At 42.5% G+C, this 17708-nt stretch overlaps 1 protein-coding gene across 7 annotated transcripts in view; it reads left to right on the top strand.

Annotated features, from left to right (window-relative positions):
- Window positions 1–17708, top strand: part of GPS1 (G protein pathway suppressor 1) — a 91516-nt gene that overhangs the window by 66141 nt on the left and 7667 nt on the right. For all 7 annotated transcript variants that reach the window (XM_029599046.1, XM_029599045.1, XM_029599041.1 and 4 more), the window contains 4 exons: window positions 878–972; window positions 1075–1180; window positions 6329–6409; window positions 6868–7005. In XM_029599046.1, coding sequence (XP_029454906.1) covers window positions 878–972; window positions 1075–1180; window positions 6329–6409; window positions 6868–7005 — 420 coding nt within the window. The remainder of the gene's footprint in view (window positions 1–877; window positions 973–1074; window positions 1181–6328; window positions 6410–6867; window positions 7006–17708) is intronic.

Here is a 17708-nt window from a genome sequence, read left to right as displayed (position 1 = left end):
TGAAGGGATACAGGAGGCACACCAGGTTAAGTGAGGGTGCCTTTCAAGTTTTTCTCTGTCTCCAGTTGCTGGAAGGGAGGCATAACCCATGGTTTGGACTGATCTGCGGTACCACAGGAACGAAAATTATCAGATAAGAATTTTCTTATATCACTGGAGAAATCAGTGTACTCTGCTTCCATCATGCTGGTAGGGGAACATAACCCATCTGTTTGGACAGGACTGATATACAGAATTAATAGAAAATTAACAGGTAAAAATATCTCCCTTTAAGCCATGCTCAAATTGCAGCAACAAAATATGAAACTGTGCTACCCCACCACCTAAATATGCAAAAACAAATGGGCTGTGCCAAATAAGAAAATAATACAATGAAAACATTTCAGTGTGGGCCACTGATATCCCAATACAAGTTTTGTTCAGCCCCCAAGAAAAATCAATGATCTAGTCTCTCCACCAAAAGCTCTCAAACCAAGGGTGAACTACGTGTTTTGTTGTATTACTCAGCTGTTTGGTACACCATGAGGAAGCATTTTGCCTTTTATTATGTCTTTTTTTTCTCCCTCAGCAGTTTATGCCACATACCCCCCTGCCCAGGCATCTTGGGGACCCTCACAGGCCTGAGGGCTGGAGGGGCATTTCCAAGTTGCACTCTCAACAACACTCATTGAGCAACAAGAACTGTCATGATAATGGCAGCCATCTTCCCTGTCTTTTGAGGTGTAAGTGCTCGACTTTCATGGTGTGCCAAGGCCTGACCAGCCCTGATAAATGGAAGATCCAAATCAGATTCTGTGCAGTGCAGCATTATGGCTGAGTCATGGGGCCTGCTGCTTTGCTTTTTATTTTTAATGTGTTGCTTCCTCTTTCTCCCCAGCTTTTGTCTTCCAGTAATGTAGCTGTGTATGGTGGGCTTTGTGCTCTTGCCACCTTTGACCGTCAGGAACTACAGCGCAATGTTATCTCCAGCAGGTGGGTGGCATTGAAGTTCTAGAAGGAGGGTAAGCTAGGTTTGTAAAGATCCTGTGTGTACAGATATGAAGACTTCACTAAACAAATAATTTCTGTTTACAGCTCCTTTAAACTGTTTCTGGAGCTTGAACCTCAGGTGCGAGATATTATCTTCAAGTTTTATGAATCAAAATATGCCTCATGCCTGAAGATGCTTGATGAGATGAAGGTGAGCTCAGATGCAGTTACCATCCATCTTCCTGCTGTCTGAGCATTTGCTCACATTATTCTGGACATTAGGACCCAAAGTAAGAGCCCTTGTTCTCTTAAGGGATAATATTTCAAAGCCATTTATGTGTGTGAAACCTAGTTTTATGCATGTAGATGGCTGTTCTAAAATTTGACCTGGGATCAGTATGATTAACAGTATACAGGTAACCCAGTTTCGCATGTACTTTTACACATACTGGGAGGTGGAGTTGAGACTTTGATTTTGAAAACTATGAGCATAAGTCACCCTGCATAAGTTTCGCCCTGGGAAGATGAGGTGTATCTTTATGCAAGGTAATTTATGTATATATTATACCAATTACCCAAACATTTTCAAAGTGAATTTATGCACCTAAATTTGCTCTGAGAATGTTGGCTTAAGTCTGTGTGTGAGTTATAAAATTATCCTTTTAAAGTATTGATGTTTGCACAGAACCTGTCTTGCTACAGCTTGGGTGTTAGTGGTCAGACAGATGCAGATAAATATAAATCCTTATCGTCCTCCAGACTAATCCCAATGACTGGGTTTTTCTCCCCTACCAGCAGATGGAGAAAGAGAAGAAAAGCTTTACTGTTGGTACTTAAGTTGCTGTGCCACCTGCAGTCATTCAGTATTCTGTCTCCAGCAGATGGTAGAGGTGGCTAACCTGCAGTTGGACCCAGAGATATGCATACATATGATTGGATGTAGACTTTTTTTTTTTTTTGTGGAGAAGGGGGGACTTCAGAAAAAAGTATAAGATTGATTAGTCTTATGCTGTGTATTCTCTTCCATCAAGTCTCTCCTAGAATGATTCTCTCGTGACAGCAGATATACTGAGGAACAAAGATAGGTCTTGTGAACTGTGTTGCTTGTCAACTAGAGGGCTGTTCCAGAGCTTTCTAGAGAGGTTTTTTTAAGCATGTATGGTGGTTTTCTGAATATTGTTGGACCTGCTGCTCTTCATTTTTGTCTGGCAGAGGGGGAGAATGCCCCATAGGACCACTACCATATTAGACCTCAGCTATTTCAGATCTCTCTGTTACAGTTTGGTTCCAGAATTAATTTTCTAGTTGTATATTTCTGGTTGGATCCTTCTTAGGGGGTCTAGTTTACCAAGGCTTTTCTCCTTGTTTGTGTTTATGTGGGGGGGGGGGGGGGAACGAGTGAATCAGGTCTTTAGGAACTCAAAAATGAAATTTCTGATCTATTAGTTAAAATTTGTAACCTATCATTAAAATCATACATTGTACCTGAAGACTGGAGGGTGTCCACTGTAACCTCAATATTTAAAAAGGGCTCGAGGGGTGATCCAGTGAGCCTGACTTCAGTGCCGGGAAAAATAGTGTAAACTATTCTAAAGATCAAAATCGTAGAGCATATCGAAAGACATGGTTTAATGGAACACAGTCAACATGGATTTACCCAAGGCAAGTCTTGCATCACAAATCTGCTTCATTTTTTTGAAGGGGTTAATAAATATGTGGATAAAGGTGAACCGGTAGATGTAGTGTATTTGGATTTTCAGAAGGTGTTTGACAAAGTCCCTCATGAGAGGCTTCTAAGAAAACTAAAAAGTCATGGGATAGGAGGTGATGTCCTTTCGTGGATTACAAACTGGCTAAAAGACAGGAAACAGAGAGTAGGATTAAATGGTCAATTTTCTCAGTGGAAAAGGGTAAACAGTGGAGTGCCTCAGGGATCTTTACTTGGACCGGTGCTTTTCAATATATTTATAAATGATCTGGAAAGGAATAAGAGTGAGCTTATCAAATTTGCGGATGATACAAAATTATTCAGAGTAGTTAAATCACAAGCGGATTGTGATACATTACAGGAGGACCTTGCGAGACTGGAAGATTGGGCATCCAAATGGCAGATTAAATTTAATGTGGACAAGTGCAAGGTGTTGCATATAGGGAAAAATAACCCTTGCTGTAGTTGCATGATGTTAGGTTCCATATTAGGAGCTACCACCCAGGAAAATGATCTAGGCATCATAGTGGATAATACTTTAAAATCGTCGGCTCAGTGTGCTAAAGCAGTCAAAAAAGCAAACAGAATGTTAGGAATTATTAGGAAGGGAATGGTTAATAAAACAGAAAATGTCATAATGCTTCTGTAGTGCTCCATGATGAGACCGCACCTTGAATACTGTGTACAATTCTGGTCACCGCATCTCAAAAAGATATAGTTGCGATGGAGAAGGTACAGAGAAGGGCAACCAAAATGATAAAGGGGTTGGAAAAGCTCCCCTATGAGGAAAGGCTGAAGAGATTAGGACTGTTCAGCTTGGAGAAGAGACGGCTGAGGGGGGGATATGATAGAGGTCTTTAAGATCATGAGAGGTCTTGAACAAGTAGATGTGACTCGGTTATTTACACTTTCAGATAATAGAAGGACTAGGGGCATTCCATGAAGTTAGCAAGTAGCACTTTTAAGACTAATCAGAGAAAATTCTTTTTCATTCAACGCATAATAAAGCTCTGGAATTTGTTGCCAGAGGATGTGGTTAGTGCAGTTAGTATAGATGGGTTTAAAAAAGGTTTAGATAAGTTCCTGGAGAAGAAGTCCATTAACTGCTATTAAGTTGACTTAGGGAATGGCCTCTGCTATTACTGGCATCAGTAGCATGGGATCTTCTTGGTGTTTGGGTACTTGCCAGGTTCTTGTGGCCTGGTTTGGCCTCTGTTGGAAATAGGATGCTGGGCTTGATCTTGGTCTGATCCAGCTTGGCAAGTTCTTATGTTTTTCAGAAATCTCCAGATATTCTTCTTTTTTTCCCCTATATGGCCCCAAGTTGACTTGTGATCATAGCTTTGGCTTCACTGAGACATGTGTAGAGCTTGTGGCCTGGGTCTGTAAGGTTTTTTGTTTGTTTGTTTTTTACCTTGGCAAGCTGCTTCTTCATTTGAACAATTTCTTCTCTTCAATTTGGAAAGTTTTTGGACTATGACTGAGAAACAAACTGTGGTGCCTAGAATGATCCCAGAAAATATTCCCAATAGGTTATCATAAGGAACTCTACAACAGTATGAGCAAAGGTCACAATGGGGGAGAGTCAACATGGTTTTTGCCAAGTGAAGCCCTACCATACTAATTTACTACATTTTTTTAAAGATATATATTTATTTATTTTATTTATTTAGGTTTTTTCTATACCGGCATTCATGAGCAGATCACATCTTGCCGGTTTACATTAGAACAGGGGGTGCATAGAACGATAAAACTTTAACTGGTGCATTAGGGTTGCAGTTACAATGAAACAAGGTAATAGAACTGGGAGAAGGAGAAAATAGCAGTATAGGTTAACATAAGTTAATGAATATTTACAGTGCCAGGTGGTTAGGTGTTGTCAGGGAAGGCTTGTTTAAATAAACATAAGGATAAAGATGAGCAGCTTGATATACTGTGTTTGGATTTTCAGAAGGCATTTGACAAAGTCCCTCATGAGACGACTCATGAAATTGGGAAGTCATAGGATTGGAGGCAGTGTCCTATTGTGGATTGGTAACTGGATAAAAGACAGGAAACAGATGGTGGGACTAAATGGTCAGTTTTGTAAATGGAGAAAAGTTGTTAGTGTAGCGCCCCAGCTGTCTGTACTGGGACCTGTGCTATTTAGCATATTCAGAAATAATCTGAAGAAAGGTACAATGAGTGAAGTTTCCAAATTATCTAATAACACAAAATTGTTTTGAGTCATTTAAACAGCAGCAGATTGTGAAGAACTGCAGCAAGTCCTTGTGAGACGGTGTATCTAAATGGCAGTCGCAATTTAATTTGGACAAGTGCAAAGTAATACTCATAAGGAAAAATAATACCACCTATAGGTACCCAATGCTGGGTTCCATATTAGGAGTCACCACCCAGGAAAAGGACCTCGGAGTCCTTATGGACAATATCTTCAGCTCAATGTGCGATGGCAGTCAAAACGAATGTTAGGAATTATTTGATAAGAAATAGAAAACAAAGCTGAGAATATCACAGTGCCTTTGTATAGATCCATGCTGTGACTACACCTTGAGTACTGTGTGCAGTTCTGGTCATCTCATCTCAAAAAAGGTACAGAGAAAAGATACATAGAAGTGCAACACAATTAATAAAACGGATTGAAAAGCTCCTTTATGGAGAAAGAGGCTCTTTAGCTTAGAAAAGAGATGATTGAGAGGAGATATGATTGATATTTATAAAATCATAATGGGTAGAACAGGTAACTAGGAAATTATTTATCCTTTCAAACACTAGGACTAGGGGATACTCCATGAAATTAGCTATCAACAGAATTAAAACAAAGCATTTGAAGTATTTTTTCACTCAGCGCACAATAGTTATGGAATATGTGGTCCAACATAACTAATGTGTTGGGGTTCAAAAGAGGGTTGATCAGGTTCCTGAAAGTTAAGTCCTTAAACAGTTATGAACCTGGTAGACTTAAGAAAGCCAGTGCTTATCCCTGGGAGTGAGATACAAGAAAAAGGTCAACTATTGGGGAACTTCTGGTTACTTGGGACCCAGACTGGCCACTGTCCGAGACAGGATGCTGGGCTCGATGTATCTTGGTCTGACCCAGTATGGCACTTCTTAAGTTCTAATGTTAATGCTTAAGACAGTAACTTTAATATAACCATGTGGGCGCCCATAGACGCGCAGATGGAATCTGTCTACAATTGTGAACATGCCAGGTGCTTGTGATCTAGATTAGCCACTGTTGGAGACAGGAATCTGGATTGATGGACCCTTGGTCTGATCCAGTATGGCAGTTTTTTGGGTTTTTTTGTAAGTTAAAAGCAGCAGCTCCAGTAGTATATGAGAGAGTGCCATGCATATGCAAAAGCTTTCCTAGAGAAAATCTAATGTCACATGATTTGTCATGTGAACTATTTCCATGTTTCATTGTACTGCTGTCATTAGAGAACAACAATTAGGGCATTAAAGTGATCTTCCTGCTTCATCTAGATCAGTACCAAGAAGGAGAGAGGAGCAAAGGGTGCTGCTGCAAGCCTAACTTCTGCTTTCTGAGGTGTTATCATCGGTAGCAGGAAGCTGGAAGAGTATCTTGCATGATAATGGAGGGACAGTTCATTATACCCTGGTGTATCTTTATTCTTGGCTCTTCTTGCACAGGATAATCTGCTTTTGGATATGTACTTGGCACCACATGTGAGAACACTATATACCCAAATCCGGAACAGAGCTCTGATCCAGGTAAGTGCTTTCTCGCTTCCTGTCCTCTATACTATAAGAGCCTGTGCAGTAGAAAAGCTGGAGAGTTCCTGGGGCAAGTTCTGCAGGAGCGGCATACCAGCTGTTGAAGGTTTGAAAAAGGGAGGTGTCCAGCTATTGTGGTGTCCTAAGGAAAAGGATGTGCTCAACAATGGGAGGTGGCAGGAGAAGTCTCCCCCACCACCTTAGAGGTCACTGCTATTCATGGAAGAGTTGGCACTGGCATGAAGGAAATATGCCCTTCCACCCAAGAGGCTGTAGTGGAAAATGTGTCTTGAGAGGGCTTTGAGGAAGTGGGATGCCTTCCCAGATGTGGTATCTCTCTGGGAGGGAAGAAAGCCACACATGGGGGGGAGGGAGAGAGAGAAGAAGCTCCCAGCAACCAGGAGCTTTAAAGTGTTGCAAATGCGCTGATTAACTTTTCCATTTCCTATTTGCAGTATTTTAGCCCCTATGTATCGGCAGATATGCGCAAAATGGCAACAGCCTTTAACACCACAGTGGCAGCATTAGAGGATGAGTTGACCCAGCTGATCCTTGAGGGTTTAATCAATGGTAGAATTGACTCTCATAGTAAGGTGAGTTCTCAACTCCTTCTGTTTTGAAGTAGCTATAGAACCACTGCAGTGTAGAATTAGGGAAACTGAGCAGATTAATGGTGGTACCTTTTTTTAATAATGTCAACAAGATCTCCCTGTATAGGAATGATTTGATACTATATTTGTTGAAATCCAGAATATCCATCCCAGCTTCGAATAAAGTCATATGGTCAATAAATAAGTTGTGGGACCTTCTTATTGGACTAATTTAATACATTAGACAGGGTGGGCAAGTCCGGTCCTCGAGGGCTGCAAACCAGTCTGGTTTTCAGGATACCCCTAATAAATATGCATGAAATAGATTTGCATACAACTGAGGCAGTGTGTATGCAGGTCTCTCTCATGCATATTCATTAAGGATATCCTGAAAACCCGACTGGTTTGCGGCCCTCGAGGACCGGAATTGCCCACCCCTGAGTTCATACTGAGTAAGCCAGGGAGCAGAAAAATTATCCAGGTAAAGTTACCCAGATAACTTTAACCATTTATTTATTTATTTTATTTATTGGTTTTTATATACCGCCGCTCATCAGAGATATCACGTCGGTGTACATAGAACAAAATCCGCAATTGCGTTTTACATAAAACAGTAAGAAAACAACTGAGAAACAACTTTACATTATAAAATGGTTAAATGCATTAACAAAAAACAATTTATAAAATATAAAGAGATATATAGGGATAATGTTAAAAGGGGAGAGCTTAATATTACAGTTTATATACAATTTATAAAAGAGTCAGGGGAGGATAGTGGCGTGGGCAAAGGAAGGAGAGGGCTTGAGTTTAAGTGGGGAAGAAGAGAGAATGGTGTAAGAGGGAGGGATTATATACATGTAGGGCTGAAAACAGCAAATTCTTCAGGTTTATAAGTTGCAAGGAGGGAGCTAATGATGAGATAGGTAGGATGAGACTAGAGTCGACTGCTGTAAAAAGGAGGTGGAAGAGGGGTTAGAGGGAAAAGTGGGGTGCTGTCTTAACCATATATTCAGCAGAATGTACCTAGATGTACTGAATAAGCACAGATAAAGTTATCCAGCTAACTTTGTCTAGCCAGCACTAAATATCAACGCTGCCAGAAGAAAGTAAAACCACACTCTGAGAATGTCCCCAGCACCACCTCTTTACCCAAATTAATTTTGTGTGGGCAGCAATTTTCCAGGACAGAATTTAGCAAGGGAGAAATGTTCAAATCTCAGGTTTTGTGTGGCTAACTCCAAACGTTAACCGAGCAGACCCTCTGATTATTGACCTCTTAGTGTCTAGCTTCCATCCCAGCTCTGAAAGCAACTGAGTATATGCTAACTAGACCAAGATTGAAACTGAAATGGAGGGACATTGGGTATCTAGATATAATAGTAACCAAGAGATTAGGAGATTTCGATAATAGTAATTAACATACATTGATGAACCAGGTTAATGCAGGCCTAAGCCGGTGAAATATTCTTCCTTTGATTTTAACATTGCAGAGGTTGTCAGAATGAATATCCTCCCATGACTGATCTACTCTACTTGTTTCAATGCTTGTCCATATGAAGACCCTAATCTGGGAGTTGTATAGGTCCTGTCTATGGTATCTGAGCTACCAGCTTTCCCAAGTGTTGTTGCAGAATTAATTGCATGATTCATATGGAATGAATCACTATCTGTAGTTAAACTCAAGAGATTATAGCCCACTAATCTGAAAAGCTTTTATTTTCTTAGTGGCCAGTCAAATGAATCCAGAACAAGTGGATTATGCACCTCTACCAGCAGATGGAGATGGAGCAAACTGACATCACAATATATATACCCCTGCAGTGACATCAGCCTGCCAGTATTCTCCATCTCCAGCAGATGGTGGACATACATCTCCCTACTGGGGATTACTTCAGTTTGGGGAAAAAAAGAAGAAATAAGGAAAATAAATTTGCCCTGCTCTCCTGCGGTGATACCAAAAAGGTCCCTCCTCAGTTGAGAATTCCTGAGGTAATTTCTGTGGTCCCTCAGATGAGTGTCTTGGTCCGGTAGCTAGTTTTTCAGCTGGCATGGATTTAGCTGTTAAGCTGAAAGGCAGCAGTTGCAGGAAGCCGAGAACGGCAGTGACAGCATATGCCCTCTCCCCCTGCAGCCGGAGACCATCTCTGTACTCAGCTGTACTCAAGTAAAGCTGAGTTCAGGTAAGTTTAAAAAAAAAAAAAAAAGCAATACACACCTCTGGTCACCAATCTGCACACTGCCCGCCTAATGGTGCCTATATCTTAGAAACTTAAGCCGCCTTTCTCTTTGTACTGCCTGTCATATTCGGGCATCTCAGCCAGGAGTGCCCACTGACTTGTGCCAGTGATGTTTGAAGGCTTAGGGGGAATTATCTTCCTCTAACTTCACTAAGCCTGGTTCTTCCCAGTTGGATGTAGGCCTGGGTAAAGATGTTTCAGGTGGGGCACCTGATTTTGGAACTCCCCTAACTGGTTCATCAGCAGGGGAAGATAGCTCAGTTGAATATACCTCAGGTACCTCCTGGTCTGGATATTTCTACACTTTCATGAGTAGAAATTTTCCAGGGATGGCAATCCTTGCTGCAAGTGCTGTGAAAAGCCCTGTCCAATGATCCCAGGACAGAGTCGCAGGTGAGAACCTTGCCTGGAACTACTGTTAAGCACCAGAGTTCTCCTAGAGCGGCAGCAGGACTGCCCGATAGAGATCCGGATGGCACGGATCATGACGTCTATCCTGACTGTCTTGAGGATAGTGAGATTTCTCCAGGATTAGAACTCTAAAGGACTATGCTACAGTTCTTTCATAGAAATGAACTCCCAGCTCTGACTTCCCAGATCTTCAAAATAATCTGGGTTCCTAGGGCAGATTCCGTGTCTGAACCAAAGAGAAATCCTATTTTGGTTTCCTTGCGTAAAACATCTTGTTTTTCCCTGTGATGGAGGCATTTCAAGAATTGATTGATCTTGATTAGGGCACCCCAGAGGTTAGTTTCAAAGGGGGTCAGTTTTTGGAAGGCCTGTACCCCTTGGATCCAGTGTTAAGAGAGCATTTACATATTTCCAGTGTGGATGCACTTGTGTGTACGGTCTCCAAGCGGATCACTATTCCCGTAGAAGGAGGAGCAGTCTCGAAGGATGTTTATGATAAAAAGATAGTCTATCCTTAAGTAAGCATTTCATGCAGTGGCAATGACCTTGCAGATCACTTCCTGTTGTTACTTGGTGGCTCGTTCTTGTTTATTTCTCTCCCAGGAGGTAGATGACTCTGGGGTGAACTCCAGAGCAATTATGGAACCAGCTGCTGCCTTTTTGCCAGATGCAAGCTGTGATTTGGTCCACACTTCAGCCAAAGGGGGTGGCTTTGGTAGTAGCAGCCAGGCATCATTTATGGCTGAGAAATTGGTCGGCCGATGCGACCTCAAGGGTTAACATCACGAAATTTCCATTTAAGGGCTCGCTTATATTTGGGAGCAAGTTGGAGAAACTGGCTAGTAAGTGGGGTGAATCACCAGTTCCTTGTTTGCCAGAGGATAAAAAGCAGACGCCACACTCCTTTACCATGAGAGGTCATGTTAGAGGATCCAAACTTTTTCGACCCTTTAGAGGAACGACCTTTCAGAGGACTCGATCCTTCAGTAGGTCTGTCCTTTTGTCCCAGACAACTCAGAAAGGGTGCAGGCTCAGGTAGTGGAGCCTCTCGAGCCTCCCAGTGAAGGTTTGCCAACCCACCCCCAGAAACAGAAGGTAGGGGACACCTCTCTTTTATCAGAGGTGGGTCGAAATCACATCGGATCAAAGGGTCCTGGAGGTGATTCAAGAAGGATATATGATGGAGTTTCATGGTGTTCCTCGGGACTTGTTCTTGGAGTCTCCCTGCCACTCCCTGCAGAAGAAGCAGGCAGTGGAGGGTACACTGGCAAGGCTTCTCAGTCCGAGGGCTGTGGTTCCAGTGCCCACATCTCAAGAAAATACGGGATGATATTCCATTTATTTCATTGTGCCCAAGAAGGAGGGCTCCTTTCAGCCCATCCTGGATCTCAAAGGTGTCGACCATCATCTACGGATGAAGCATTTTTGCTTGGAAACCTTATGCTTGGTGATAAACGGCCGTGCAGTCAGGGGAATTTCTGACCTGTCTGAGGCATACATTCACATTTCCATCCAACTAGAACATCAATGCTTTCTGCAGTTCACAGTTCTGGGACGCTATTTTCAGTTTCGAGCACTGCCCCTTGGTCTGGTCACCACTCCCAGGATCTTTTCTAAGGTAATGGTAGTAGTTGCGGCAGAGTTGAGAGAGGATGGGATTCTAGCACACCTGTATTTGGATGACTGGCTGATTCGAGCCAAGTTGCTGGAAGAGAGCCACCTGGTGACTCGCAAGTTTATTTCCCTGTTGCAGTAGCTCAGCTGGGTGGTCAACCTAGCCAAGAGCAATCTTCAGCCTGTTCAGTCATTGGAATACCTCTGGATTTGGTTTGACATGAAGCAAGGAAAGGTTTTCCTGCAAGAAGCTCAAATTCAGAAATTGCTGGTACAACTTCATCTGTTGATGAACATTCTGTGTCCGACCATATGGTCCTATTTGCAAGTACTTGGCCTAATGGTGGCAACCCTGGAAATGGTGCTGTGGGCAAGGGCACATATGTGTCCTCTTCAGCACTCCTTGCTGTCTTGGTGGAACCCACAGTCTCAGGACTATCCGATTTGGCTCCACCTGCTGATGGAGGTGTCCTCCCAACTGCAGTAGTGGCTGCAGGCAAGTTTCCCTAGCACCACCGGACTGACTTGGACTGACAATAGATGCGAGTCTCCTTGGTTGAGGAGCTCACGGTCAGGAGCTGATGGCAAAAGGGTGCTATAATGCAGAAAAGTCCCTGGAACATCAATTGGCTGGAAGCCAGGGCAGTCTGGTTGGCATGTTTGCATTTCAGCGACAGGCTGCAGGGTCGATTGGTCTGGATAACGTTAGACAGTGCGCAACGACTGTGGCTTAATCAGTCAGCAGGGAGGATCCAAGATCCAACAAGTGTCGCAGGAAATAGATCAACTTATGGAATGGACAGAAGTGCATCTCCAGATGATCCTAGCCTCGCACATAGCAGGAAAAGACAATGTAAGAGCAGACTTTCTCAGCAAGTTTATTTTATTTATTTATTTAAGATTCTTATATACCGCACAATGGGTAGGGGACTATCCGTCTAGGTGGTTTACATATTTGTACATACACAAGCAATATTACACATTAACAAACAGGTCATAAAATCATATACAAACACATTAAAATTCATAAAATAATCAGTTAAATTACCAAAAGTAATGTAATGTAGTAAACTTAATATATATTGTATGCATGAGTGAAGAGATGGGTTTTTAACAATTTCTTAAATTCTATACGGTTGGCTGTCAGACGGATATGTTCAGGCAATGAGTTCCACAGTAGTGGACCGGCAACAGAGAATGCTCATTTACGGGTTGGTGCTAAACTTACGGATTTTACTGTAGGTACTTCAAGAATGCATTTATCAAGGGAACGGAGCTGTCTAGAGGGTCTGTAAATTCGTAGTAATGAGCATAGCCAGATGGAATTAGTATTGTAGAGTAGATTGTGTATAGTAGACAGAATTTTGTAAGTGATACGATATGAAATTGGAAGCCAGTGCAGATGTAGAACAGGAGTAATGTGATCTGTCCGGGGTGTGTTGTATAACATCCGAGCAGCTGCATTTTGTATCAATTGTAAAGGTCGTATAGTTGATTGTGGTAAACCAAGATAGAGAGCGTTATAGTAGTCTAGTGAGGATAAAAGTAATGCCTGGGTAATCAGTCGAAAGTCATTCGGGAGGAGGAGTGGTTTGAGTTTCTTTATCATATATATTTTGTAAAAAGATTTTTTTACGAGTTCGGATATATGATCGGTCATTGTCAGTTTTGAATCTATCATTACACCTAGGTTTTTTGCATGAGGTTTTATATTGATGAGTTGGTTCTGAAAAGTGAAAGTTGGTGGGGGTCAGTGAGCTGAATCGGGTACAGTAGATAAGTAGATTAATTCTGTTTTACTTGTGTTTAATTTGAGTCTATTGTGGGAAAGCCATGTTTTTATTGTGGATAGATATAAATGTAACAAAGAGAAAGTTTTAGACCAAGAATCTGTGAAAGGTATGATGAATTGTATATCGTCTGCATAAATTTTGACGTTGAGGTCTAGTCCAGCAAGAAGGCGGCAGAGAGGTAGTAAGTAAAGATTAAATAGAAGAGCTGAAAGTGCAGAGCCTTGTGGTACACCTGTCTTGGTAGAGTACCAGTCAGAATAATAGGGACCAACAGTGATTCTTTGTTTACGGTTGGTTAAAAAGGAAGAGAACCATTGTAGTGCAAGATCTGTAATGCCAATCTGAGATAGTGTAGAAAGTAAAATGTCATGGTTTAGCGTATCAAACGCGGCTGAGATGTCGAGTAGTACCAGTATATAATTGGAGTTGGAATCAAAGCCTCTAATGATTGAATCGAAAGATGATATTAACAGGGATTCTGTGCTGTGGCCTTTTCTAAAACCATGTTGATTATTATGTAATATATTGTTCTCTTCAATGTATTTAGATATTTGATGTAGGACTACGGATTCTATGATTTTTGCAATGGATGGTAATGAGGCAATTAGTCGATAATTAGTTAAGTCTGTGGGATCATGATTTTTCTTTTTGGGAATGGGAAGAACAGATGTTTGTTTTAAGGAGTCAGGAAAAATTCCTTGGGATAGAGAGGCATTCACTATATTTGTGATAGCAGGAGCTAGATGATCCTTAGAGTCTCTGAGTAAAGAACCTGAACAGGGATTGAAAGGACTATTTGAAGGTTTGGATTTTGACAGTATGTTAATAATAGTTTTGTCAGTAACTGAGGAAAATTCCGAGAAAGTATGAATCATTTGTGGAAAGGTATTGTTTGGAATAGGTAATGAACTGAATTCTGCTGAGATGTAGAGTCTGGACCCAGGAGAATGGGTATTGTCGGATGAGGCATTTCAACTGATTCTGGATCGCTGGAATCTCTTTTTCCTAGACCTGCTGGTGACTTCTTTCAATGCTAAAATTCCGTGATTCTTCAGTCGCAGGGGCGGTAAAGCTGCGTACTGTTCTTTTCTACTGAAGGTGGTCACTGACTTTTACTTGAATCAGTCCATTTCCCTGCCATCTCTGCAAAAAGAGATGTAGAGGGGTATCGTCTATTGTGACCCTTGGATGTCAAGAGACATATTGTCAATCTGGAGGCTACTAAGCCTTTATGGAAGACAAATCTCCTGTTTGTCCTTCATGGCGGTACCAGGCAGGGAGGGCCGTCTTCACGGGCTACTATAGCTCACTGGATTAAGGGGGTAGTCTCGGCTGCATACGTTGATGATGGGAAGCCGTTACCTAGTCAGGTCAGGGCTCATTCCACTAAGGCTCAGGCAGTGTCATGGGTGGAAGAGAAATTGTCGTCTCTTATTGACACTTGCCAAGCTGTGATGTGGTCCTTGTTTCACACTTTTTCCAGGTATTATTGGCTAGATGTGCAAACCCGGGAGGACGCAGCCTTTGCACATGTGGTTTTGACTGGACCGCAGGCAGCCTCCCTCCCTATTCGGGCATAGCTTGGGTACATTCCACTTGTTCTGGAGGCTAAGAAATGAGAAATTACTACTTACCTGATAATCTCCTTTTCTTTAGGGCAGTCAGATGAATCCAGCTTCTTTCCCTTGGCTGCCAAATGGTTGCATTATAGTCCTCCTCAGTGACTACAAGTTACAGGGATTACTGGTAAGTGTTATTCCAGTCCCTAGACTAGTGTTACTACATTCTTGTCTGAGCTCAGTGTTGCCTGTTGGCTGAGTATTGAAATGGTTATCTGTTTAATCAAGTTTTGCTAGTCTGTCCACAGTTGCTTTTGAAGAGAATACTGGCAGGCTGATGTCACTGCGGGGATGTATATACTGTGACGTCAGTTTGCTCTGTCTTCTGGTAGAGCTGCATAACCCACCTGTTCTGGTTTCATCTGACTGTCCTAAAGCAAAGGGAATTATCAGGTAAGTAGTCATTTCTCATTCACAATCCAGTTAGTATATTTAGCATGCTGAGTGATGGATAGATGAACAAGCTATGTGGGTAAGAATGGATCAAAAGAATTGTAAATCTTCTACTCTTAGTAAATACCAATTTAATAGACTTTGAAATACGATTGTTGCACAATAAATACCATCAAATGGTGGAAACAAATAATTAGACTCACTCACAAGGAGATCTGATGAAATAAGTGGAACTTTTTTGGAGTCTCCTCTTTTCACCTGGATTCATTCCCTTCCCAGGCGTTCTTCTTTTCCAGAAATAGTTTGTTCCTTAGAGCACTGAACACTTGTTTTTTGCTCTCCTGTTTCTTTTCCCCTGCAACCCTCAGGATTCTGCTCCAGAGTCTGTTTTTTAGGGCTTCCAACTCAAGATTCCCCTCCCCCCCCCCCCCCCCCCCAACCTTGAATGAACTTGTCTCTGGCTTTTGCTGTCTCAACAAGGTATCCTTTTCAGCATGTGTCACCCTCAACTCTGCATGCAACACTGTCTCATCTGCTTCTTTATCTCTGTAAAGCTCTGATGTTTCTACTGCAGATTGAGGTGAGATCTTGGAAAATATGTGCCTGTTTTTCTTGGAAGAATGGCTCTTGTTTTGCCCTTGTGGTCTCCATGATCTTCACTTTGTCAGTAAAATTGTGAAGTTTCCCAAGGCCTGGCGTTCTCTGCAGGCCTTGGCACTAGAGCTCTGACTGATAGATCCTGCCAGTGGGAGTTTGAATGTCAAGGACGCTCAGCATTCGTGTTACAAAGTATGATACGTGGTCAGCCCTTTTGGGACCCCAATAATCCTTACATTGCTTTTCTAAATTGTTTCATTTGTCCATTAATATTTTGTTTGTCCTTTCCAATCTCTTTATTTTTTTGTGCGACCTCAGTCAGCATTGTTTCTGTATCTTCAGCTTTTTGTTGAAGGTTATTTAGCTGTGCTGGTTTTTTGTCAACTGTTGAAGTGAGTTGCACAACTTGATCAACCACAGTCTCGAGTTTAGCATCTAGACTACTGTGAATTTTGATTCCGATTTCCCCTGCCTCCCATCACTTTAATTGCATCTATCATATTGACTGCGATCCCTAACTTCCCTGTGCTTTTGTCCTCCAACATGTATTTTCACGCAGATAAGCAGCTGAATTAGCCATGCTGTATGGGTACGTCCTCCGTGCCACTAGGTGGCGGAGCTCTCAAAGTCTAGCAAAGTCTTTTAACTAGGGGCTCCCTCCCTCCTGTATCCTGACAGGATTACCTCAGGCTCCTCAGTCTGATTTTTTTCCGCGCAACGGTGTGCGCGGAGCTCTCTACTTCTCCTCTCTTCAACTTAAGAAATATGACATCTATATAGAATTCTTTAAAAATGGAAGAAGAAAGGAAACAACAAGCACAAAAGATATTTAAAAAAATTGTTTCTCAGCAGCCTGCCCTTACGAGATCATCTAAAACATCTCAGGGCACCCCTTCCCCCTCCCGGACGATCACTACCTCAACTAACCTCCTCTGTTAACCCCCCGTTTACCGGGAAGCACCGAGTAGAGGCTGAGGGAGGGGCGCAGGAAGATGATGTCTGGGCTGACTACCAGCGGCTTCAGAATAACTATGGAGGCCTCTTAAAAAAAAAAAAAAAAAAAGCCAAACCCAGAGCACTGAGACTTACATGTGGGTGCCACATTGCCAAAGTCCAAAATTCCCACCAGAGTGCCGATTGCTTGACACGGACGCTGAGGTGTCGACGCAGGCGCATCGACACAGCCACCAGCGCATGGACGCGGGCGGCAGAACACGAACACATCGCGGGCAAGGGCGCACCGACCCATCAACACAGCAGCCAGCCCGCCGACGCATCAGCATGGCTGACTACACGCCGATGCATCAGCGCAGCAGACTATACGCTGATGCAATAACATGGGCGCCGGCGGACCAAAGCATAGAGTCGGAAGAACTTCAATATAAAACTGGGGTGCAATACACAGCGGGAATGTGAGCGCAGGACTATCGGCGCAGCCACCAGACACGCCAGGACTTCAACACAGGTGCCGAGTGTGCATACACAATTCGGCCGAGTGTGCATATGCGATTCTGCACGCCAAGCACCAGCTAACACTGGGCATTTAGAAAAAAAAAACCTAAATAACAAGAACAGCCCCTCAAACCAGTGCAAAGCCTCCAAATAGGCATTAAAAAAAAAAAAAAGAAGAAAGAAAATAAAAATAAATAAATAAATAAAAAGAACACATGCTGATGGAGATGGGCATACTGGAACCAAGTTCTTCCTAGAGCACGTATACCACCTACGTAGTTAATAACCACCAGTTGCATTCCACTTTCACGTATGTGACTGCTGGACATATTAAAGATCTGGAGGTTCCTACTGAACCAATACCCTACCACAACCCCCAGAGGACACCATTTCTGGAAGATTCCCTGGAAGACTCTCTTGTTGGATCCTCTAACATCAACTTGAGGTTCAGATGAAAGATTAGTCTTTCCACGCTAAGGTTCGCCAAGTGAACCCACAATTGGTGGTTATTCCCGTTTGCATATGGACGAACTCACCCCTGCGTTCCCTGCGACATCAATAATACCACAGCATCTGAAAGAATTACAGAC

This window comes from Rhinatrema bivittatum, chromosome 4, assembly GCF_901001135.1.
Source record: "Rhinatrema bivittatum chromosome 4, aRhiBiv1.1, whole genome shotgun sequence".
Classification (NCBI taxonomy): Eukaryota; Metazoa; Chordata; class Amphibia; order Gymnophiona; family Rhinatrematidae; genus Rhinatrema; species Rhinatrema bivittatum.
Note: the sequence above shows the minus strand (reverse complement) of the source record. Positions and strands in the feature narration are given on the sequence as shown.